General features: G+C 31.6%; 1 protein-coding gene and 1 long non-coding RNA gene across 3 annotated transcripts; one reads left to right on the top strand and one right to left on the bottom strand.

Moving 5' to 3' along the window:
• Positions 1-2,504: 2,504 nt before the first annotated feature.
• Positions 2,505-4,876, top strand: LOC108478474 (ribonuclease 3-like). The gene is made up of 4 exons (XM_017780934.2): positions 2,505-2,800; positions 2,919-3,074; positions 4,239-4,437; positions 4,518-4,876. Exons 1-4 carry the CDS (start codon positions 2,693-2,695, stop codon positions 4,739-4,741), a joined length of 687 nt encoding a protein of 228 aa, XP_017636423.1. The 5' UTR covers positions 2,505-2,692; the 3' UTR covers positions 4,742-4,876.
• A 9,673-nt stretch (positions 4,877-14,549) lies between these two features.
• Positions 14,550-24,109, bottom strand: LOC128285203 (uncharacterized). 2 transcript variants are annotated; one of them, XR_008275652.1, is made up of 3 exons: positions 23,979-24,109; positions 23,475-23,530; positions 14,550-14,635 (listed from the first exon to the last, which is right to left on the bottom strand). It is a non-coding gene; the product is annotated as an uncharacterized LOC128285203 (long non-coding RNA). The 2 variants fall into 2 exon arrangements; XR_008275651.1 differs by lacking the exon at positions 14,550-14,635 and having other exon boundaries at positions 23,319-23,530.
• Between the last annotated feature and the right edge of the window lie 2,353 nt (positions 24,110-26,462).

Here is a 26,462-nt window from a genome sequence, read left to right as displayed (position 1 = left end):
CAGTATTTGTTATTTATACGTTATAAAGTGTATTACGCAATCCAGACAAGCCAAAAGTAAAGTGAAAAGCATGATTTATCATTTAAATGGTTGACCAAACTGTAAGCAAAGGTTTTTAGAGCTTATATTCTGGGTAATTGCTGTTGGAGGGTTGCTTTCTCCGTCTAATTCCAAGCAATGGTTTTCTTTAACCCAAATATTCAATTTCATCATCAAGTTTTACAAGACAATGCATTTGCTACGAGATAAAAGAATAACATAAGCGTAAATTGTACTGTAGTTTCTCCTACTTCTAGACAAATAATTTTAATTTTTAAATGTAATTTTAAGAATTTTAAAAATTCAATATTTTTTTACACATTTTCTTCCTTTTTATATTTGGGACTCATTTTTGCCATACAGAAATACAAAAAAAAAGAGAGGCTAATAATATTTAAATCGATTTTCCTACTAAATTTTAGGATATAAACTAATAAAATGATAGCTTCCATTATTAAGAGTTTGTATAATAAAAGAGAAATTAATGTATTGTGATGTTTATTTTTGGTAGAAATTAATAACATTATCCGAGTATATCAAAATCAATTAAGTCCATGTAGAGAGAGCAACAACAAAATTTTTTGAACTGATAATGGGATCTTCAAATAAAATTAAATTTAAGGGATTATTAAACTCATACTTAGCCATTCGATCAATAATTGTATTTTGGCTCCTCAGAATGTGATGAATCTGTATCCTCCAATCTCTATTGATGAAGTTGTGAATTAAACATTACTCAGCTAAGCTACTATTGACAATGCAGCCCACCAGTAAACATTCAACAAATAATGCTTTATCCCATTCAATCTCTAATTGCCGATGATCCCTGTCCCATGCTGCATATATATGTGAAAAACATATTATTTTAAGAATTCAATAATTATTATTTATACAATATTAAGTTTTATTTTATGTAATATTAATATTTTTTTTCTTTTACGAAATATACCTCAATATAAAACTATGAATTTTAAAATTACTAATTAAGCTAAATAACTAAATTTAATGATTATATTTTATTTTTAATGTAATTATAAAAATAAATTTAAAAATTTAAAATTGATTTAAAATATATAAATTTTAGACCAATCGATACGAATCGGTATATACTGGTACAATATTAATTAAAATGGATTAAAATACACTAAAATTTTAATTAGAATGAAATTTAAATTATTTGGTGTTTAAACAATACATACCAACAAGTATACTCGATACTTGTAAGATTAAGGGTAAAGATTGAGGTAGGAAGTAGTTTTACCCTCCAAATAAAGAATTGTTATATAGTTCCTTCAAATTTTATAAAAACACAAATTAATATAATGATTTAATCCTTCAAATTTAATATTAGTTTTAGTCTTAAAACAAATTTTTTTTGGCTTTACTCTTGTGTATATGATACCAGCTACTATGAGTAACAAACTTCCTCATATTGAATGCCTTCTTTTGATTTGCCTGCCACCCTTTTAGTCTGCTTTGAATTTTTACTTTTCCATTTTTAGCGTGCATGTAATCAATAACAACACATATTACGATATATATATGAGATATATTAGGTCTTTTAGATAGGTGATGTGTTTATTTGCTGTTAATATAAAAAATAGTGATGATAAAATTAAAAATTATAACGATATCATAAAGTGAGACAAAAAAAATTAAACACATCACACTAAAATAAATGCTCATTCAAAAGGTCTTTAATATACAATCAATCTTCTTTATAATAGTCACTCAATTTTTATTATGATTTATTAATTTAATTTTTATAACAGTTTCAACTTATAATAACAACTATAATTATAAAGTACATGCATTATTAAATTAGTTCTCTATAATAATCTCTCGACTCAAATATTAAAGTAAAACTATACATTTATGATAAAAAAAATTAAAACTATACATATTTCATAAAAGCATGCATATTAATTACATTTTATTAAATAAAAAAATCTTTTAAGTAAAACAAAAGAATCATAATTTTTTAAAACAATTATGCTGCTATGAGTTTTACACATAAAAACTCATAAATTATTTAACATGAGAAATTTTAATTTAAAAATGTTTTATTTTAAATATTAGGAAAGAATAATTTAAAACTATTATACTTATGATTTAAATCTCAAATTTAATTATAAATATATAACAACCATCTTTTATAATAATTAAATTTTGATAAATAAATGAAAATATCATAAAAAGAAATGGATTATGTAGCAAAATTATTATTATTATTATTATTATTATTTTGTCATATATAAAAACAAAAATAAAAGATCCCTTATCAAACAAACCAATCCCCTTCCAAAACGATTAAAACTTCACGTGTTAGGGCACAAGGGATGAAATTGTTGACTTGCACGCAAGAGGCCACTCCCCCCTCCACCAACATTGCTACTACTTTTTAATTATAACCCCAATTAACCACGTCTTTAAAACCAATAAGATTAAGACCTAATAATCAAAACATTCTTTTAGAAACTAAAATCCATCGAAGATGACCTTAAAACACGCCAACATTAATGTGTTGACAAGAATATGCTGCCAAAAAGGATCCATGATCCTCAAAACTTACCCCTTCTTGCCTTTATAAATATACTCATCCATCAAACACAACTTCATCATTTGTTCAAGAGAGAAAAAAACTTCTAAAAACATGAAACTCACCTCAGGTTCAATCGTTATCATCAACCTTTTGGCATTACAATACTTGCCTGTTCTTTGTCTCTCACAAGATTTTGATTTCTTCTACTTTGTTCTACAGGTAATGAAAACGATGAGACTCCCTTATTTATGTTATACACATATATTGTTCTTTTAGTTTGTGTTTAAAGTTTATCGTTAAGCTCATGTTTTGGAGTTTGGATTATAAATTGGTACAGTGGCCTGGATCATACTGCGACACGAAACAAAGATGTTGTTACCCGAAGACGGGAAAGCCTTCCGCGGATTTTGGGATCCATGGACTTTGGCCTAATTACAACGATGGTGGCTACCCTTCCAACTGTGACACCAACAGTCGTTTCGACAAATCTGAGGTATATATTATACTTGCGGCACTATATGTAACGTGATGGTTTTTAAGGTTTTAGAAAGACCAGCAATTTTTTTTTTGTTTATAGATTTGGAATATTCGAATAGATAAATGTGAATAATGAAAAATACAACAAAGCTATTAATGATTAAGAGAATAAAGAACATCTATCATATCTAAAACTATGTTGAAAATATAACACAAAATTATATTCGTTTTAACCTTTAACAGCATTTTAGCCTTTAAAATGAAGAAACAGGTAGTAATAATTCAGTTCCAAGATAGTGCGATGAAGGGGACTGTACTGTAAACGTAAGCCCCTGCGCCCTTTGCTTTAAAGGAAGAAGAATCCTGGGTACATATGCCCGCTGTCTACCTTGGATCACACAGATTATCTTTATGCTCACATTTGGTCATGCTTAAGATTTCTATTGTTTTTATTCGAGACAAATCTATCTGTCTTTTGAAATAACATAATTTATTTGGTTAGCTCTAATTAAGAAAAATTATTTGGTTAGCTAATAATAATTTTTTTTAATTGCACCTCACATATCAAATTATAACCTTCATTTTAAATTGGTCCTCAAACTTCAAATCATTTTAATTACATCTTCAAATTGTCGATATTTTATTAATCAAATAATTATGTTACTAAAATCGTGACATTAACTGTTAAATGATATATTGAATCTTATATACTGTAATTTAAAATTAATATTGTAAATTAAGCTACAAAAGATTTTGTGTCATTTAATGTTCTAATAGCGAAAATATCTTATTCATATAACCTTAATAGTTTGAAGATGTAATTAGTATATTTTCAAATTTAGGACTAATTTAAAATGAGGGTCATAATTTAAGGATATATTGTGTAATTAACTTTTCTTCTTTGATTAAAGTACTTTATTCACATGACAACAGCTATAACTACCGAATTTGTCACCTTACATGTTGGTGGGAGTGAGAGTTGAGGAAAACAAAGCAGACCACCCAACGCTCAACAGCCTGTTTATGTCTCGATTTAGTCAAATGTCTTTCGTGGCTTAAAAGAATACTAATTGCTGCTAAAATCCAAATTATTATTGATATTGTTTAATCACAGAAATACGCAAATATCATTTACCAGCAGATTCCATGGGATTAACATAATGGCTTCTCCTGTAAATAGATTTCAAGCCTGATTGGGAGTCTGGAAAAGGAATGGCCCACTCTTTCATGTCCTAGCAACGATGGAGTTAAGTTCTGGACTCATGAATGGCTAAAACATGGGACTTGCTCAGAATCTGAACTTGGCCAACGTGAATACTTTGAAGCTGCTCTCCAATTGAAACAAAAGGCTAACCTCCTTCAAGCTTTAACAAGCGCAGGTAACCCCCAAATTCATAAAGATTCGGGTCAGAGCAATATATAATTAATAGTTGTTTGAACGAGTTTGCTTGTGCTGCAGGAATAAAGCCAAATGATGAATTCTATGAATTGGAGGAGATCGAGGATGCTATAAGGCAAGCAGTTGGGTTTACTCCCGGCATTGAGTGCAATGTGGATTCATCTCGTAACAGTCAGCTTTATCAAGTTTACTTGTGTGTGGATAATTCCGGTTCAGATTTCATTAAATGTCCTTTGTTACCCAGGGCTAAATGTGGTTCAAGAATCCAGTTTCCTAAGTTTTAATATCCATTTTCCAATCCATTTGTTTTAATTTAATTTATTCAGCAAATTGTTGCATATCCTATGGGAAAAAGTTCTTTGTAATTTGCAATAATAAAGGGTTTGAAACTCTTACCCATTGATGATTCAACCCCCAAAGTTTCAATTGCTTCTCAACAATATTGTTTAAGAATAAAATGGGATTAAAAGTTAAAGGTTGAAATATTAGGAATTTATAGCAAGTGCTTCTCAACGGGTAAATTAATTAGATGCAGCAATTGATCATGTGATGACTTGCACGAAAGGGCTACCATCATTTTAATTTGTCCCACCACTTAACACTTAAAACCTAAACCCAATAAGCTGTTATTGGGTTTAGACATATTTTAATCATATTTTAATAAATTTTAATTATTTAGTGAAATAGGAATTTGAGTCTAGACATGAAAGTTATCTCGTACTCAAGTCAACTAGACCCATGAAAGTATGAACATATTTATCTAAGATCTTTTAATAAAAATTTTGAAAAACTCGAAAATACAACTAGAATTTTTAGTAATAAAACTAAAAATATAGCTACAAATGAAATAAAAATTAAAATCCAGGAGAATCATCTACTCAACCAGTTCTACATAAAATAGATGATTTAAATAAAAGAAATGTTGCAAAATTAATGAGGAATATATTTAGACTTAACTAATATTCTATTCCTATTGCAGACTATGAAAAAACCATAGATGATTGGGCACAATTTATGACTATTGTTGTAAACAACAACAATATGTGGTCAAAAGAAAAAAATTTAAACTATTTTGTTGGAACATTTCAAGGATATGTTCTACAATTTCAAAGAAGATGGAAAGAATCTGATAAAAAAGAACAAAAAGGGCAGTTAATCAATCAAATAGGAACTTTCAAAAATCTTTTAAAAGGATTAACTTTTATTCTAAAAATAGAATTTTGTGGCGGATAAAAAAGATCAGGATAGTATATCTAGTTATATATTGTCAAAATTAAATTATGTGATATTAGATATTTAGAAGAATTTTCTAAAAATTTCTTCATGAATATCAAAAACTAAAAATGAAAATATAGAATTTTGGAAAAACTAATATTTTCATAAATTACCACCACCATGGAATGAGATATGTATAAAAATATGTTTCTTATTTAGAAAAGCATAGTAAAATGGCGGTGTAGAACCGAAAATATAGACTCTATAGGAAATAAAATTAATTTTGCAAAAGAAAGAATAACTTCATTTTGTTTACAAAGTAAAGCTTCTAAACAAGTTAAGCATAAATTAAATACTAAACATTGTATAAAAATTTTAGAAAATGAATAGGAATTTGGATGGAAATTAGTACATCCTGCAACTTATAAATGATATAAAAAGAAAATAGAAGATATAAATTAGTTAGATGGAAAATATATTGGTTATAATAAAAGGAAAGATTTGTTAGAAGAAAAACTTCTAAAAACCTAAAAAATAAATATGTAATGTTTTATATGTGATGAAGAAGCTCACATAGCCTAACAAAGGAAAAAGTGCAAAGAAAGTGATTAAAACACTTGAAGAACAAGACTTAGAAATATGTTATGAAGAGGAAATAAAGCTGAAGAAATATTATATAAATTAATATTAGAAACAGATTATGATATAGATGAAGAAGAATATATATTTATGTTTAATATAGGAAATAGTTCTAATAATCAACTAGAAGAAATTCCTAAATCGAACAATAAAATATAAAATTAGGAAATCTAATCGGAGAAGAAAAGACTTTTCGATGAAATGATAGAAAAATAAATAAAAATCATATTCCTAAAGAAGAAATATATAAAATATCTAAATTCAAAATATGGAGTCAAAGACATATAGAAAAAATAAGTGGTAATACTATGACTAAAGATACCAGAGGAGGATTAACTGAAATCCTATTATTTACTAAAGATAAAATTAAGAGGATTAAAAGAAATATCCTCAAGTTAGATATATACATTTAGGAATAATAATGATAACTATTAAAGCTTTATTTAAAAGAGGTCGTGATATACCTATAATAGCAGTTTTGCTAGATAAAATATTTGAAAATCCAATAAAAGCACTTATTGGAGGAATTCAATCAAAGTTACATACCAGTGTAATAGGATTTAAAGTTAAACCAAACTACTTTATATCTATTACAGATCTTCTAATAGAAGAGAATCTATGTCTAAGAATTCAGACAAAAAATTCTGAAATTAATGATTTAGCAAAAGATCTAGCAATAAGATGGATTTCTATTAATGAATATACTAATACAACAGAGGTAGAGATTAAATAAATTAATAATAAAATTATTGAGCTCTTTGAACCCAATAAATTTACTACCGAAATACAACCAAGATTATTACATTTAAGAGATTTATCAATACTAAAAGACTGGATGATAGAAAAGATAAGTAGTACAAGTACTTCTAAACCTGTAAGTACTATAGAATATATGTCGTCTGAAGATAAATTATATTTTAAAAATATTGTTGTAACACCTCAAACCTAGTCTAGACGTTATGGCCGAATCTAGCAATGTCACATGAAAGGGGTTTTGAAAACGGAGCTAACTCGATAAAACCCTTAAGCTCATAAATTACTTTCATTTAATTCAAAACATATATTTAATTAGTCAACTTGTCTTTAATCATATCATTTTAGTGGAAGCTTAGGAAATTTATCGTGTTTAAGGAAAATAGTTCACATTTTAAGAAAATCATGTTTTAGATAAAACCAAAAACTGAAAACTAACGCCAAATAATTTAAAAGAGTCTAAAAAGTCCCAGAAAATACAACCTCTCCAAACTCAAAGCCAAAACTTTAAATAAAACATAAAACAAAATAAAACAGTAAAAGCTGGTGGTTATCATCGAGTCCTCTGTTGCACCAATCTGCCTAACTCTATGGATTACCTGAACAGATTAAACAGAAAAGAGCGAGTTTACGTAAACTCAATGTGTAACCCCACAGAATTAAGCACACACACAACCAGAAAGTCAAAAAACAGTCAGATACAGATTCGGGCCTAAGCCCATTACAGATATAGATACACAAATCAGATTCAGAATCTTACCCTTATCCTCTGCACACCATCTCTGACCATCCCTACGCACCATGTGGGGTTTAAAACACCCACCCATCCCTATACACCATATAGTACCGATGCGACACCTATAAGATATAATGCAGCCATGATGCCAGATAATAGGTGTAAATTGCCTTTCAGAACACTTCCTCCAATATACATCATCCCAAGCCCAATATCAGATACATGAATATACCAATACAGAAAAATAATCTAACATGCTCATATGCTTATGATCGTATACAAATAACAGATAATAGTGCAAGTAGACATGCATCAGATTTCTAATTAGATTAGAATATCAAACTGACAGTTCATACATTTTAGGGTTTAATTAGCCTTTACTGACCCTACAGTAAGCCTACAGTCGTTTGGGACGACCCATGCAACCCTAGGGAAAAATATAGATAAATAGGCCCACAAGCCCAGATTGGTTTTGCCCGTGTGGACCACACTGCCTGGCCCAGATACCACACGTCCGTATAGCATGCCCTAAATCCTAAAACTCCAAACCCCAAACCCTAAAACCCACACGCCCAATTTGACCTAGCCCGTGTGGTTCGCACAGCCACACTACAGCCCTCACACGACTGTGTCTTGCGTACGGCAGGCCTTCGTCAATCACACGGTCATGTCGTCGCACACGGCCTACCGCACGGCTGTGTGGTGTTGACAGTAGGGTTTTTCGGCTTTCCTTTTTTTGTGTTTCGGGTACACACCTAGTTCGTTTTTGCAGCTAACACAATCCCGAGATAACCAAAACCTATAACCAGAATACCCAACATCAGTTTAGCAATCGATTAGCGAATTTTGACAATAACGAACTTACAGAAACTTGACTTACCACCGACGAAAGACCTCCTTTAACACCACTAAAACAAAAGGAGCAAAATTCACCATTCAAGGCCTTCTCCTACACCAAAAATTGCAGAAAAAGAACATTATATTCCTGTTCACTCGTTACAAGATTACGACGAAAAAGAAAAAAAACTCACTGAACCCGCACAGTGCAATTCACGTAGCAAAAAGAATATAGGAATTTAGGAAAATGAAAGCAACAGGGAGAGGGAAAGTTCAAAGGAATTTTGGCAGAGTGGTGGGGAAACAAAATGTTGATTTTTCCTAGAAACCGAAAAATTGAAAAAAATTGAAAAAAACAAAATTATCCTCAAATTTACTCCCACTAACATACTACTCAACCTTATCAGAATTCCTATTTGACTGAAATTCTTTTGGTCAAACGAGCAAAAGTTTGAGCAAAAATAAACTCTCACACTCACTCAGAGATTTGAACACAGAACCCCCACATAACACACAAACTCCCTTACCACTCAAACCAACAAGCTCATTCTAATATGATTTTACAATTAATTCAATATAAGCCCACTGAGTAAGTAAAATGCTTAAGTCAGAAAAATACCAAAATTTACCAAAGCTAAGTCTTGAACTTGAGACTTCACACATACATCCAGAACACTTAACCACTGAACCAGATACACAATTGTGTCAAAATTATCCAGAAACAGAATTAGAAATATTGGGGCGTTACAATTGCTATAACAAATACAAATGATAATTTAGTTTTAACCTCAAATACTCAAATAGAGGAAGAAGAGGATAATACACGTACAAGTTCAATACCAATAGGTATGAAAACAGTTGATATTCCTATTTTTCCTACTGAACCAAGTACAAATTCTAGAAACACTAGAATGGAATAAATACAAACTTCAACAATTATTTAACAAATGAAAATTGGAACCGGTGATGTAATTACATTTTCAAATTTCTAATCCAGGAAATATTATACATATACTGAAATTACATTTCAATTTAGAGAATATAAAACATATTTCTTGCATGCTTTATTAGATACAAGAGCTACAACTAGTAGTTGCAAAAAAAATCCCATTCTTGTAGAAAAATGGGAACCTATGAAACACCCAATAGAGGCCATAGGAATAGATGATAATGAAACCATAATTTAATATAAGGCTAGAAACGTACCAATCTACATAAATAATGTAAGATTTGTGATACCCAAAATATTATGTTTTCCTACAATGCATGGAGATATATTATTAGGAAATAATTTTATATACCAACATTTACTATTTTCTATAGATAAAAATTTAATTATGTTATCTCAGAGAAAAACTTCATACAAATACCATTAGTTGAAAATTATAAATTTGTGTGTGATAAAATTTTACACCACTAAGAAAAGAACAGATTAAACAATTTGAACCAAATCATTGATTGTTTAAAATATTAGAAAATAATTTTAGTGAAGAACCATTAAAATTATGACAAAATAGTCCTAGATATTGTGAAATTAAATTGGAAAATCCCAATAAAATTATTAGAGTTAAACCAATGATCTATACTAAACAAGATATAGATGAATTTGATCTACAAATTAAAGAATTATCGAAAAAGATTCATAGAAACAACTAATAGTCCATATTCTAGTTCGATTTTATAGTAAGAAATCATGCTAAAATTAAAAGAGAAAAAGCTAGAATGATTATTAATTATAAAAGATTACATCAAAATATTATTTTTGATGGATATTTTATTCAACAAAGAATGTTTTAATTAATCAAGCTAAACAAGCAAAATATTTCAACAAATTTGACTGTAAATTGAGATTTTGGCAAATCATGCTAACCGAAGAATCTAAACCATTGAGAGCTTTTAGCGCTCCTAATGGACATTATCAATGAAGAGTAATGCCATTTGGGTTATGTAATGCACCGTAAATCTTCCAAAGATGGATGTATTTTATATTTAATAAATATAAAAATTTGTAGTCTCGTAGATGATATTTTAATATTTTAGATACATTAGAAAAACATAGAAAACATTTAAATATAATTTCTCAAGAATTCATAAAACATGGAATTATTCTAAGTCTTAAGAAAATAGAATTAGAAAAAACTGAAATAGAATTCTTAGGATTAAAATTATCTTCAAATGGCCTTAAACTACAAGATCATATTATAGTAAAAATAAAAGAATTTCTGAAAACATTAAAGATAAAATAAGCTTCAACAATTTTAGGAATTATTAATTATGGAAGAAACTTCTTTCCTAACTTATTTGAAAAAATATAAGTTATATGAAAAATTAAAAAGTACATAATTTATTGTACCATCTAATTCTTCTAGGTACAGTTTCCAAACTTACCTATTTTTCATTTTAATTTTTCATACAACTTACCTATTTTTTCAGATAAGTTGGGAAAGAAGTTTCTTCCATAATTAATAATTCCTATAAATTGTTGAAGTTATTTTTATCTTCAATATTTTTAGGAAATTCTTTTATTTCTACTATAATATCATCTTGTAGTTTAAGACCATCCAAAATAATTTTAATCCTAAGAATTCTATTTCTGCTTTTTTCTAATTCTATTTTCTTAGAATAATTTCATGTTTTATGAATTTTGAGAAATGATATTTAAATGTTTTCTATGTTTTTCTAATATATATGAAAATATTAAAATATCATCTATATAGACTACGAAAATTTTGATACCAATTATAGGATAATAGGGAATGCAGAAGACAATATACTTTGTTACAAAACGTAGAAGTAAAGGAAAAGTTTTTACAATGAGAGGATGGTGAATGAAAAATAAAAAGAAAGATTTCTAAACTATTTTTCGATGCTTTCTTTAGGCTTCTTTCTTTTCTATCTATAAAAGAATTCTAAAACTCTATTTAATTTTCTTTGAATCACGCATAGTTTTCTGATAAGGATCTTATCTCATCATTAGTATGGTTGCTTCCACGTTATATTGTCTTGTTACATCATTGATTTGATGGTTGTTTCCACATTGCAATCTTTTTTGTTTGCATCTGGTTTCCCTTTTCTTCAAGTTGCATTCTTTTGTCCATACTTGAGTATTTGTTTTTCTTAAACTTTATTTTTCCACGTGGCTGCCTGTTTTGACTTTATCCTTATTGAATGTTATATAGATTCATTTCTTCTATCTCATCTAGATGTAATGAATCTAGTGACAATCTTGGAGAATCCCAAGTCTTTCACGTGTTTATGATTTCTTCTATTATATGAGATGGAAAATCTTCAATCTCCATTTTAGTTATCTTTTTTAATAGTTGCACAGATTCTTCATCTCTATCATTCTGGATGTTTCCAGTTTCATATGCCAATATTCTTCTTCCATCAGTCCAGAGTCTATAAATCTCTTGATGAAGTAAATATTGGGCTTTTTGTCATCAAATCTATCCCTGTTTGGGTTTGATAATAACTAGGATTATTGTAACACTTGCCAATGTTTTTTGTTAAGTGTTCTTTGTCTTCTTTGACTGCTAATAATTTGGGACTTCTAATCATTCTGTGAATAATCCAAATTTGATACAGTTAATAAAATTTTTCTTTTTCAGCAATACCAATAAGGCTGCTTATTTCAAAATGAAAATAATAGTAAAACTCATCTTTATTTATTATGTTCAACAATATAGACTAAATAGATGCAGGAAAATCTTTTAATAGATGAAAAGAAAAATTTTGAGCTACTATTTCTTTAACAAAACCCCATTCAATACTGCTTATATCAAATGGTTCATGATAAAGTCTAAATTTTATAGTAGAAAATTTTTCATCTAAAACATTATTTAAAACATAAGCTTGTAGAAAGTATTTTGAAAAACCTTTTGAAATTGAGCTTGCTATTTGCAAATAGCTCCATATATTTTGTAAAAATTTTCTTGGTAAAATTTTTCTAGCTTTATTATATAAACATAGTCTAAACATTTTATTCATAATAGGACTATTTGTTCCTTTATCAATAAAATACTGAAATATATCTAGAAGATTGTTTATCTCATTAATATCTATATATTCTATTTCAAGCTCTTCCCAATTTCTATATAAACTAGATTTTAGTAATAAATCATGAGCTTCATTTTCTTTAGTTGTTTTTTCAACTAAAAATTGTGAAAACTTAGTAAGAGATCTTCTGAAATTATCTCTTTGTTCAGAAATAAAGGTTTTCCATATTTCATTAATAAAATTATATAATTCTAATGGTAAGTCAATTCCCTTGGTCTCAAGATCCAAATTCAGCATTCCAAGCCAATTATGTTGAATTGATAAAAGGAGCAGAAAATTTGTTGAAACAACAACAAATTCAGGAAATAAAAGAATTTATAATTAGAAGTCCCAAATTTTCAGCAGTCAAAGAAGAAAAAGAACAATAAACAAAAAACATTGACAATTGTTATAATAATCTCAGTTATTATCAAACCCAAGCAAGGATAGATCTAATGACAAAAGGCCAATATTTAATTCAGCAAAAGATTTATAGACTCTGGACTGATGGAAGAAGAGTATTGGTATATGAAACTGGAAACATCCAAAATAATAGAGACGAAGAATCTGTGCAACTATTGAAAAAGATAGTTGAAATGGAGATTGAAGATTTTCCATCTCAAGAATAGAAGAAATCAAAAACACGTGGAAGACTTGTGTAACACCCTTAACCCCGTCCCATTACCGGAACAGGATTACAGAGTATTACCAGTCATTACAGTACATTTGCACATAAACAAGTATAAATGCAATATTATCCATCTAAATATAACTTTAATGGGTCCACAGTACTTTACCAGTGTAATTAAAATAAACTGGGATTCAATCAGAAGCTTAGGAAATTTTTCATGAAATTTTAAATTTTCTTCTTTTGAACAGTACCACACGCCCGTGTGGCTAGTTTAACATGCCCGTGCTGCTTGGGACACGCCCGTGTCCTCAACCCGTGTGCAACACTAACTTTTAATCACGACCATGACACACGTCCGTGTGGCCTGCCCGTGTACTAAACTGACTTTAAGACACGGCCGTGGCAACCAAGGCACACGCCCGTGTACTAACTTGGTTGTAACAATTTAAGTGCAGGGGACACATGGCCTTACAACATGCCCATGTGCAAGCTGTATGTCTCACACGACCTGGTCACACGCCCGTGTGACAAACAATGTGAACTCAAAATGAACCTTGTATTTTAAAATTTACCAATCCTGTAAATTATAGACAACAAGCATTTCAAAATTTCTCCATTCAATCAGTCCAAACATGATTTAACATACTTAAGACATTCTAGGTATATGCCATTATCAACAATTAACATACTTTACCTTATTGAGTTTGGAATCGGCCTAGGATGCTGATTCAACGATCTGACTTTAACTTAACCTGCGCACGGAAACAAACCGTACACTGAGTATGAACTCAGTGGTATTTCTCTAATACGAACATTTAAAACATAACATACACTTATTGTCCTATAATAATCATAAATATTCATTTATTCATTTCATAAGTAATTTTTTTACAACTTATTCAACCTTCATTATCTAATAACTTGATTAACTTTTTCATTTAATTCACAACAATAATATTCTCTATTCATATGTCTTACTTATGTTTCTGTTCACTATTCAATATCAGTAAACATATTTCAGTATCGATTAATTTATCAGTTTCTTTCAGTAACATTTAGTCATTCGATAACAATTAGTTATCCAGTAACGATTATTCGTTCAGTACCAATCCTTTACTCAGTAGCAATCAATTATTCAATGACAGGCAGTATTTTTCAATAACAATCATTTAATCATTATTATTCAGTATTAGTCATTTATTTATTCAGTAACAGTCAAATATTCGAAAGTAGTAAATTTTTCAGTACCTTTATTTGCCCCTATTTATAACGCCCCAAAAATTGGGCCTAGAAAGAATTGGGCTTGAGTCTGGGATTCGGATAGAAGAAAACCTGAATAATTAAGAAGTTTTAAATATTATCATTTAAGAAAAAATTTTGAATTAAATTACTACTAGAAAATTTTTACTGTATTTATTATTACGGATATTTTAAATTTTTACGAAATTTTAATTAGTATTATGAGATAAAATTATTATTATTAGAAAAATATTATTGCATGTATATTTGAAAATTTTTAAGAAAATTATTATTATTATTTCTTGTATTATTGATATTTGAAATTTTATTATTAGATATATTTATAAAATTATTATTATAATTATTATTATTAGATAGGGAAAATATATATATATTTATACAAGTATTGTTGTTTTGGTGTTTAAGACTCTAGAAGAATGTTAATATTATGCTACCTTAAGGAATCTGGGCAGTAGGCCTTAATAATAATTTGGGCTGTGTTTTAGCATAACGGAGCACTTGGCCCAGTGGCTAAGCACGCCTAGAAAGGCGTGGGAGGTGCCTGGGTTCAAGGTGCGGCATGTGCAATTGGTTTTTTTTTAATATGCAGATCGCGGCTAGAATAAGGGTTAAGAGGAATTGCGAGTATAAGTTAATCAAAAAGAGCTTATAGCGCAGTGGCAGTAGGGTGCTAGGAGTTCCACAAGGGCACGGGTTCGAGTCTAGGCGCAGGTATGTCTTAATTTTATATTTTTAAAATGAGCGGGACTTCAGCAGGTAACCTTTAAGATAAAATGTGACGGTATATTGTTGAAAGCAAATGCGCGTCCTAGTGGCCAGCAGCGTGCTGGGCAACCTGGAGGTCCCAGGTTCGAGCAGCGTTACGCGCAAGAGGGTGCTTCTTTTTGCTGTACGAGCGTGGGAAGGTCCGTACGGGATTGAAACTCTACCAGAAAAAGGAGTCGGCTGAGCGGTGGACTACTGCTAAGCAGTGGAGAGTTTGAATTAAATCCAAACTTTGAATTTGGCCAGGAATTAGAGAGCTAAGGAAGGAATTAAAATTTGAAAAGGACTTTATTTTATTCTAATCTTATCTTATTTCTTTTGCTCATATTCTTTTTTATTTTTCCCAAAAGCTGAACAATTCTCTCATTTTCTATTTTCTTTCCTCGAAGCCAAATTTTTTTAAAACAACTTTTTCTTCCCAAATATTGGTTGCCGATTACTCATTTGGTTGAAACCATATCTCCTTTCCTTTTAATCTTTCAAAAGACCGAACCTCTAATCTTACATCTCTTCCTCTGCTGATTGTCTCTTCGATGGTGAACTTATCGTCACCTATAGATCGCAATAACCATATTCTAGGATAGATCCAAAAGCCGAAAAGCCTCATATTTTAGTGATTCGGGAATTAATATCTAGTTCTATTCTCTACTCGCATTCTAAGATTGGATTCACTGTAGATTTGAGATTGGGGAAGTGTTTGAAACGCTCTTGACAAGTACATCATTGGTCGTAAGTACTCGGAATCTTATTTCCATTCTTTATTTCGGGATTTAAAGAAAAGTCGAAAACCCCTATATGCAAAGGGTGCCTGTCGACTAAACTAAAAGGGTTTAGTGGTGTTTTTTAATTTGTTTTGCTCTTGTGTGGATTAAAGGCTACTAATCGAGGACTTGGATATTTGGAACGACCAGAATTAGATCTATTCTATTTTTCCGGCAAAGGTAAGAACTTTAGTGCCTAAGGTGTTAAGAGCCAAATATGGTAAGGGTTTGATGTGTTAAGTTGTTATGGATTCATAGTTTAACATGTTAGTAACTGATTGTAGGCAACTTGTGTGTGGAACTTGTCAACGTTTCGTCAAAAAACAGGTGTGTAAACGACAACCACTCATAGACTAGATCGGCAAAAGTCGAAAAGCCAAAATGCCGGAAAGCCAACATTTTGTGAACTTGCGAGCGTGCGAGTGCTCGTGAGATGGTTGTTTGTTAGTTTTGGTAATCTAAAGCGGTATGATTGCAGAGTGCGCAATTTCGTGTACTTCGGTATATTTGGGCTTAATGGGCCGAAAACGGGTTAATGGGCCAACAGGCCCAATTCAGTAAAGATGCTTGGTAAGTGTTTCTGTTGATGCGTTAACGGTTGTAGGATGTATGTAAACCCTAAAATAGTGAATTTTACTAAAATACCCCTAAGTATGAAAATTACCATTTTACCCCTAGATGCAAAATGACCGTTATACCCCTCAGGTTAATTTTGACTGAAATGCATGATATTCTGATTCTGTTTGTTGTATGCCATGACATGTATATCTGTTACATAGGATCTGCGTTATGTTATGGAGGAAGAACCCGTTCTGGTGGCTGTGCCACATATTCTGATATAAGCAGCTTTGCTGCAGATTATAGTTAGTGCCGCAACCGGTGCTAACACTGTAAGTGTAGGGATGGCGTGGGTAATTTATTCCCCACAGAAAGTGTAAGGATGGACGGAGGCAAGTGTAGGGTTGGATGGGGATATCATGCATTAATCATATGAGGCTGTTTGGTTATGGGCCAACTGTATTGAAATGGGCCCAACTGTGTTAATATGGTCAAGGCCCAATATATCTCGACTTGTAATAGGGATACGGCCCAGATTGATACTGATATGGGCTAGGCCCAATATACTCTGATACTGTAAGAGGCTATGGCCCAGATTAATATTGATATGGGCTAAGGCCCAGTTAATACTGATTTCTGAATAGGGCTTAGGCCCAGTAAAGCTTGAACCGATTTGGGCTCTGGTTGGGATACTTTACACACTAAATTTTCCAAACTCACCCCCTTTCTCTTCCATCCTTGCAGGTGAGCCCTAGTTGGTGGACTTGGAGCTGGGCGGGATTCAAAGTGGCCACGAAGATTAAGTTTCTGTTTTCTTTAAAATAAGTTTCACATTTATTATTTTGATTATTTTTATTCTGGTTTAAGTTGTAATAAGGCCGCTCTTTTTATTATTTTTAATATTTTGGGTTATTAAATTGGTTAGCTCTAGGGCGCGTTTTATAAAAGTTACTTATTTTCAAAATTTCACGATTACCGAGCAAAACTTCCGTAACGTAAATGTTTTCAAAGGAAATAAATATTTTAAATGGACTTAAACTTAATTTGTTGTTCGTGGACAAGTAATATGCTTTAAGTGTGGCAATAGATGTGTGCATGTCTAGGATTGGATCCATGAAGAGCTTGGTACTTAAGCAGTCCAATAGACTCACCTCCTCTTTTCTAGCTTCCTACCTGGTGCACAGCTTCCATTCACTTTAATCTATAATGAAAATATTATTCTCAAAGATTTTTAATTAAAACATGAGTTTTACAATAACGCTCCAATGAGTTTTACATCAAGAAGGGTTTTCAATGAAAACATAGTTTTCGAAAAACACTTCAATGTGACACGACGAATTCGGCAGTAACGTCTGGGCCGGGTTTGGGGTGTTACATTTAATGGTATCAGAGCCCGGTTGCAACAACTCGGCTGTGGATCGGGTCCGAACTTTTTTTATAAAATTTTGAAATCTAGTTTCATAGAAAAATACTGAAATCGATTTTATGGAAATGTTAGAAAATTCTTTTAAATTTTGTTTTCAAAGTGCACAAAGAATAAATTTGAATTTCTGATTTCTGAAAAAGTGGCACCCTAAATCCCCGGCACCAAGTCTGTAAGTACCTTTTCTAAACTTTACTAAGTATTTGTTATATTACTGAGACTCTGCTATGACATTGTAGTTAGAGCTATATTGAGACTATAAGATTGAGACTGTAGCTAGGCTGAAAATTACGAAAACGAACTCTAAAACTCTATCTGGGCATAAAACTCTTAATACAGGCAATTCGATAGATACGATGAGCACACGTGGTACTCGTGGACGGGTTATTAGGGGTCGTGGTAGAGGTCGTAGAGGGGCACGAGCTGAGTCCCTTGCCTCTGATACTATACCTGTGGTGGACGCTAGTGAGACACCGGTATCGCCTACGACGGATAGTGGGACAAGACCGTATGATCGTACGGCTAGGGATGATGCACTGTCCCAAGCCATGCTTCGTATTCTAGAGAGGGTCGCTAGACCCAACACTGGTACCGGAAGTCGTGGGTCAGTTTCGGAACGTCTCTGATCGAATGGAGCAGAAGTTTTTAAGGGCATTTCTAGAGTAGCCCCGAATGTGGTTGAGTACTGGTTGGAAGCCACGGAAAGAATAATGGATGACCTGGATTGCATGGCTGAGCAAAAGTTGAAAGGGGCGATATCACTACTTAGGGAGGAAGCTTACCAGTGGTGGTTGACTGTGAAAGAGGGTACTCATCTCGAGCGGATTACCTGAGAATTCTTTAAATCCGCATTTCAAGGGAAATATGTTGGGGCAAGCTATGTAGATGCCCGGAGGAAGGAATTCTTAAACTTAACTCAAGGGGATCGGTCTGTGGCTGAGTATGAGGCAGAGTTTTTGCGACTTAGCCGATATGCCCGTGGGATAGTAGCAATAGAGTACGAACGTTGTGTTCGGTTCGAGGATGGCCTCCGGGATAGTCTACGAGTATTAATAGCTCCACAGAGGGAGCGAGATTTTGTGGCATTGGTAGAGAAGGCTAAGATAGATGAGGATGTGAAGCGCGCTGAGCGCCAGAGTTGGGAAAAGAAAATGAGTAAAAAAAATAGATTTAAAGCCCTCCAATTCTGATCAGAGGCATAGGAAAAGTGCCAGGGCAGATGGGCCGGTCCGAGCTGAAGCCCCTATTACTGCTGTTAGATTACAACCTTGTGTTGATTGCGGGAAAAGCCATTATGGCGAATGCTGGAAAAGGATTGGAGCCTGTTTAAGATGCGGATCGATGGAGCATCGTTTCAGAGAGTGTCCTCGGAGACCAGATTATGGACAAACTACTAGTACGGGTAATATACAGTCTCCGAGGGGTGGTCAGCAGCCAGTAAGAGGCCGTAGCAATGGAATGGGTCGTGGTCGTGGAGCACCAGACAGGGGTATGGGACATGCTGAGGCGAGACAGCCAGCTTTGGTCTATGCAGCATGTCGCCGTGAGAACGGAGACGCTCCAAAAGTAGATGTTGGTACGTACTTCTCTCATGGTGTATTAATTACTTAATTTACAATTAGAGCTAGAGTGCGCAGCAGAAGCATAGTGGTTTGACTTGAGTAGTACAGTTAGTTGATAGTTGGAAATTTCGAGGACGAAATTTTTTTAAGGGGGATAGAGTTGTAACGCCCCAAAAATTGGGCCTAGAAAGAATTGGGCTTTGAGTCTGGGATTCGAATAGAAGAAAACCTGAATAATTAAGAAGTTTTAAATATTATCGTTTAAGAAAAAAACTTTGAATCAAATTACTACTAGAAAATTTTTCTTGTATTTATAAATACGGATATTTTAAATTTTTACGAAATTTTAATTAGTATCATGAGATAAAATTATTATTATTAGAAAAATATTACTGCATGTATGTTTGAAAATTTTTTATGAAATTTATTATTATTATTTACTGTATTATTGATATTTGAAATTTTATTATTAGATATATTTATAAAATTATTATTATTATAATTATTATTATTAGATAGGGAAAAAAAATAAAATATATATATTTATAAAAGTATTGTTGTTTTGGTGTTTAAGACTCTAGAAAAATTTTAATTTTATGCTACCTTAGGGAATCTGGGCAGTAGGCCTTAATAATAATTTGGGCTGCGTTTTAGCATACTAGAGCACTTGGCCCAGTGGCTAAGCACGCTAGGAAGGTGTAGGAGGTGCCTGGGTTCAAGGTGCGGTGTGCACAATTTGGGTTTTTTTTTTAATATGCAGATTGCGGCTAGAATAAGGGTTAAGAGGAATTGCGAGTATAAGTTAATCAAAAAGAGCTTATAGCGCAATGCCAGTAGGGTGCTAGGAGTTCCACAAGGGCACGGGTTCGAGTCTAGGCGTAGGTATGTCTTAATTTTATATTTTTAAAATGAGCGGGACTTCAGCAGATAACCTTTAAGATAAAATGTGACGGTATATTGTTGAAAGCAAATGCGCGTCTAGTGGCCAAGAATGAAGGTTGGGCAACTGGAGGTCCTGTGTTTGAGCAAAATTACGCTCAAGAGGGTGCTTCTTTTTGTTATACGAGCGTGGGAAAGACCGTACGGGAAAGAAACTCTACCAGCAACAGGAGTAGTGGAGAGTTTGAATTAAATCCAAACTTTGAATTTGGCCAGGAATTAGGGAGCTAAGGAAGGAATTAAAATTGGAAAAGGACTTTATTTTATTCTAATCTTATCTTATTTCTTTTGCTCATATTCTTTTCTATTTTTCCTAAAAGCTGAACAATTCTCTCCTTCTCTATTTTCTTTCCTCAAAGCCAAATTCTTTTTAAAACAACTTTTTCTTCTCAAATATTGGTTGCCGATTACTCATTTGGTTGAAACCATATCTCCTTTCCTTTTAATCTTTCAAAAGACCGAACCTCTAATCTTACATCTCTTCCTCTACTGATTATCTCTTCAATGGTGAACTTATCGTCACCTATAGATCGCAATAGCCATATTCTAGGATAGATCCAAAAGCCGAAAAGCCTCATATTTTAGTGATTCGGTAATTAATATCTAGTTCTATTCTCTACTCGCATTCTAAGATTGGATTCACTGTAGATTTGAGATTGGGGAAGTGTTTGAAACACTCTTGACAAGTACATCATTGGTGGTAAGTACTCGGAATCTTATTTCCATTCTTTATTTCAGGATTTAAAGAAAAGTCGAAAACCCCTATATGCAAAGGGTGCCTGTCGACTAAACTAAAAGAGTTTAGTGGTGTTTTTTGATTTGTTTTGCTCTTGTGTGGATTAACGGCTACTAATAGAGGGCTTGGATATTTGGAACGACCAGAATTAGATCTATTCCATTTTTCCGGCAAAGGTAAGAACTTTAGTGCCTAAGGTGTTAAGGGCCAAATATGGTAAGGGTTTGATGTGTTAAGTTGTTATGGATTCATAGTTTAACGTGTTAGTAACTGATTTTAGGCAACTCGTGTGTGGAACTCGTCAACGTTTCGTCGAAAAACAGGTGTGTAAACGACACCCACTCATAGACTAGATCAGCAAAAGCCGAAAAGCCAAAATGCCGGAAAGCCAGTATTTTGTGAACTTGCGAGCGTGCGAGCGCTCATGAGAGGGTTGTTTGTTAGTTTTGGTAATCTAAAGCAGTATGATTGCAGAGTGCGCAATTTCGTGCACTTCGGTATATTTGGGCTTAATGGGCCGAAAACGGGTTAATAGGCCAACGGGCCCAATTCAGTAAAGACGCTCGGTAAGTGCTTCTATTGATGCGTTAACAGTTGTAGGATGTATGTAAACCCTAAAATAGTAAATTTTACTAAAATACCCCTAAGTATGAAAATTACCATTTTACCCCTAGGTGCATAATGACCGTTATACCCCTCGGGTTAATTTTGACTGAAATGCATGATATTCTGATTCTGTTTGTTGTATGCCATGACATGTATATCTGTTGCATGGGATCTGGGTTATGTTATGGCGGAAGAACCCGTTCTGGTGGCTGTGCCACATATTCTGATATAAGCAGCTTTGCTGCGGATTATAGTTAGTGCCGCAACCGGTGCTAACACTGTAAGTGTAGGGATGGCGTGGGTGACTTATTCCCCACAAAAAGTGTAGGGATGTACGGAGGCAAGTGCAAGGTTGGATGGGGTTATCATGCATTAATCATATGAGGCTGTTTTGTTATGGGCCAACTGTATTGAAATGGGCCCAACTGTGTTAATATGGCCAAAGCCCAATATATCTCGACTTGTAATAGGGCTACGGCCCAGATTGATACTGATATGGGCTAGGCCCAATATACTCTGATACTGTAAGGGGCTATAGCCCAGATTAATATTGATATGGGCTAAGGCCCAGTTAACATTGATTTCTGAATAGGGCTTAGGCCTAGTAAAGCTTGAACTGATTTGGGCTCTAGTTGGGATACTTTACACATTGAGTTTTCCAAACTCACCCCCTTTCTCTTCCATCCTTGTAGGTGAGCCCTAGTTGGTGGACTTGGAGCTGGGCGGGATTTAGAGTGGCCACGAAGATTAAGTTTCTGTTTTCTTTAAAATAAGTTTCACATTTATTATTTTGATTATTTTTATTCTGGTTTAAGTTGTAATAAGGCAGCTCTTTTTATGATTTTTAATATTTTGGGTTATTAAATTGGTTAGCTCTAAGGCGCGTTTTATAAAAGTTACTTATTTTCAAAATTTCACGATTATCGAGCAAAGCTTCCGCAACGTAAATGTTTTCAAAGGAAATAAATATTTTAAATGGACTTAAACTTAATTTGTTGTTCGTGGACAAGTAATATGCTTTAAGTGTGGCAATGGATGTGTGCATGTCTAGGATTGGATCCATGAAGAGCTTGGTACTTAAGCAGTCCAATAGACTCACCTCCTCTTTTCTGGCTTCCTACCTAGTGTACAGCTTCCATTCATTTTAATCTATAACGAAAATATTCTTCTCAAAGATTTTTAATTAAAACATGAGTTTTACAATAACGCTCCAATGAGTTTTACATCAAGAAGGGTTTTCAATGAAAACATGGTTTTCAAAAAACACTTCAATGTGACACACCGAATTCGGCCGTAACGTCTGGGCCGAATTCAAAAAACATGGTTCATATCAATCTACATGCAATTTAATTGCAATACAATATACATTTTGATTCATTTCAATAATCATAAAACACAATAATGCTTACCTTAATTACTTACCATAACATTCAATCAAAATATAATAATTAACAATTAATTTTCACTTTTCAATGCATCAACCTACACATTAAATAATAAATTCAACAATTAAATATTAAATTCTGAATATAGAAACACAAACCGTAATTTTCGAGCTAACCTTCGTTGACCTCGTCTTTTCCTTTCTTAACCGAGGATTTTTCAACACCTTGTTGGCTACGAAATTAATACAATTTATAATCATTAATACAGTAAAATTTTCACATTGAATGTTTCAATTTTTATTCAACTTTTGTCTAAATTCCAATTTAGTCCCAAACCGAGACTAACTTTTATTTTTCACCTTTAATTCAATATTTTCATTCAATTTCCACTTCAAACTATAATTTTTATTCAGCTTTCTAATTTCACCATAAACTATAATTTTGAAATTCTTCAATTTAGTCCCTACTATTCAAAACTTACGAATTACTTTACAATTTAATCATTATTTCACTTCTAACTTAAAATTCTATTAATTTAACCCCTAAATTCATCATTTTATTCAACATGAACAATATTTAGAAATCTAATAGCTTTCAAAACATCAACTTAATTTCATCAAAACCTTATTCCAAAGCTTTTAAAACATCAAAATTAAGTAAAAATGACTTAATTGACTTACCTATTTAAGCCTCAAGCATCAAACCCCAAATTTTCCCTTTTCTTCCTTTCTTCTCTTTGTTTCTTTCTTTTTCTCCCTTGTTCTCTGGTTCATTTCATTCTGTTTCTTTTCTATCCTTTTCATTTCTTTTTCTTTTGTTTTACTTTACATATATATATATAATATGTTAACTTAATAAATATATAATTAATATCAAATATTTATTTTACATTTGTATCCATTTATATCCACAAACTTGTCATAATTTAATATATTTATTACATAAAATATTATAATATAATTATTTAATTAATAATTATCTTTTACTAAATAATAAATATCTATTTAATATCAAATATATGTATTACAAATGTATGTATTTTTATTAATACATTTGTATCCAATCATTACCATACACTTGTCTTTCTTTTATTTCATAATATAATATCAATAATAATTAATAATGATAATAATAATAACATTAATATTTACTTAAATAATAAGTAAATACATACATGTATTACAATTGTATGTACAATATTTATTACACATGTATTTTATTTTTATAACACACTTGGCATTCACTTTGACTTATTTACTTATTTAGTCCTTTCAATTTTCTTTATTCTATAATTAAACTTTCACATTATATTCAATTTAATCCTTTTCCTAATCACTTTTAATTAAATTAAATTCACTTAATAAACTCTAATTAACCACTCATTTTACTTAGTAAATATTTTTAATAAATATTTATAAATCCATTTTTCAGAAACGGAGACCCGAAAATACACTTTTCAGGTAACAGTAAAATTTGGGTCATTACAACTTGGGATTCACCAAGACTGTCACTAGATTCATTACATTTACATGAGATAAAAGAAATGAATCTAGATAATATTCATGAAGGATAAAGTCAAAACAGGCAGCCACGTGAAAAAGTAAAGTCCAAGAAAAGCAAACACTCAAGTATGGACAAAAGAAGGCAACTTAAAGAAAAGGGCATCTAGATGCAAATAAAAAAGACTGCAACGTGAAAGCAACCATCAAATCAATGATGTGACAAGACAATGCAACGTGAAAGCAACTATGTTAATGATGAGATAGGATCCTTATCAGAAAACTGTGTGGGATTCAAATAAAATTAATAAAAATCTAATTACAGGATGCTAGGGGAATGCGAAAGACAATATATTTTATTACAAAAAGTAGAAGTAAAAGAAAAGTTTTTACAATGAGAGGATGGTGAATGAAAAGTAAAAAAGAAATATTTCTAAGCTATTTTTCGATGCCTTCTTTAGGCTTCTTCCTTTTCTATTTATAAGAGAATTCTAAAACTCTATTTAATTTTCTTTGAATCCCGCAAAATTTTCTGATAAAGATCTTGTCTCATCATTAACATGGTTGCTTTCATGTTGCATTGCCCTTTTTTTCAAGTTGTCTTCTTTTTTCCATACTTGAATATTTGTTTTTCTTGGACTTTATTTTTTTTACATAGCTGCCTATTTTAGCTTTATCCTTCTTGAATGTTATCTAGATTCATTTCTTCTATCTCATCTAGATGTAATGAATCTAGTGACAGTCTTGGTGAATTCCAAGTCTTCCGCCTGTTTTTGATTTCTTCTATTATATGAGATGGAAAACCTTCAATCTCCATTTTAGCTATCTTTTTTAATAGTTGCACAGATTCTTAATCTCTATCATTTTGGATGTTTCCAATTTCATATGCCAATATTCTTTTTCCATCAGTCCAGAGTTTATAAATCTTTTGCTGAAGTAAATATTAGGCCTTTTGTCATCATATCTATCCCTGCTTGGGTTTGATAATAACTAGGATTTTTGTAACACTTGTCAATGTTTTTTGTCAAGTGTTCCTTTGTCTTCTTTGATTGCTGATAATTTGGGACTTCCAATCATTCTTTGAATAATCCAAATTTGATATGGCTGATAAGATTTTTCTTTTCAGCAATACCAATAAGGCTGCTTATTTCAAAATGAAAATAATAGTAAAACTCATCTTTATTTATTATGTTCAATAATATAGACTAAATAGATGCAGGAAAATCTTTTAATAAATGAAAAGAAAAATTTTGAGCTACTATTTCTTTAACAAAACCCCATTCAATATTGCTTATATCAAATAGTTCATGATCAAGTCTAAATTTTTTACTAGGAAATTTTTTATCTAAAACATTATTTAAAACATAAGCTTGTAGAAAGTATTTTGAAAAAACCTTTTGAAATTGAGCTTCTTGTTTGCAAATAGTGCCATTTATTTTTCTAAAATTTTCTACTAGTAAAATTTTTCTAGCTTTATTATATAACCATAGTCTAAGCATTTTATTCATTATAGGACTATTTGTTCCTTTATTAATAAAATCTTGAAATATATCTGGAAGATTGTTTATCTCCTTAATATCTATATATTCTATTTCAAGCTCTTCCCAATCTTTATATAAAATAGATTTTAGTAATAAATCATGAGCTTCATTTTCTTTAGTTGTT

The sequence above is a fragment of the Gossypium arboreum genome, chromosome 12 (genome assembly GCF_025698485.1).
Source record: "Gossypium arboreum isolate Shixiya-1 chromosome 12, ASM2569848v2, whole genome shotgun sequence".
Classification (NCBI taxonomy): Eukaryota; Viridiplantae; Streptophyta; class Magnoliopsida; order Malvales; family Malvaceae; genus Gossypium; species Gossypium arboreum.
This window is presented reverse-complemented; position numbering and strand designations above follow the sequence as displayed.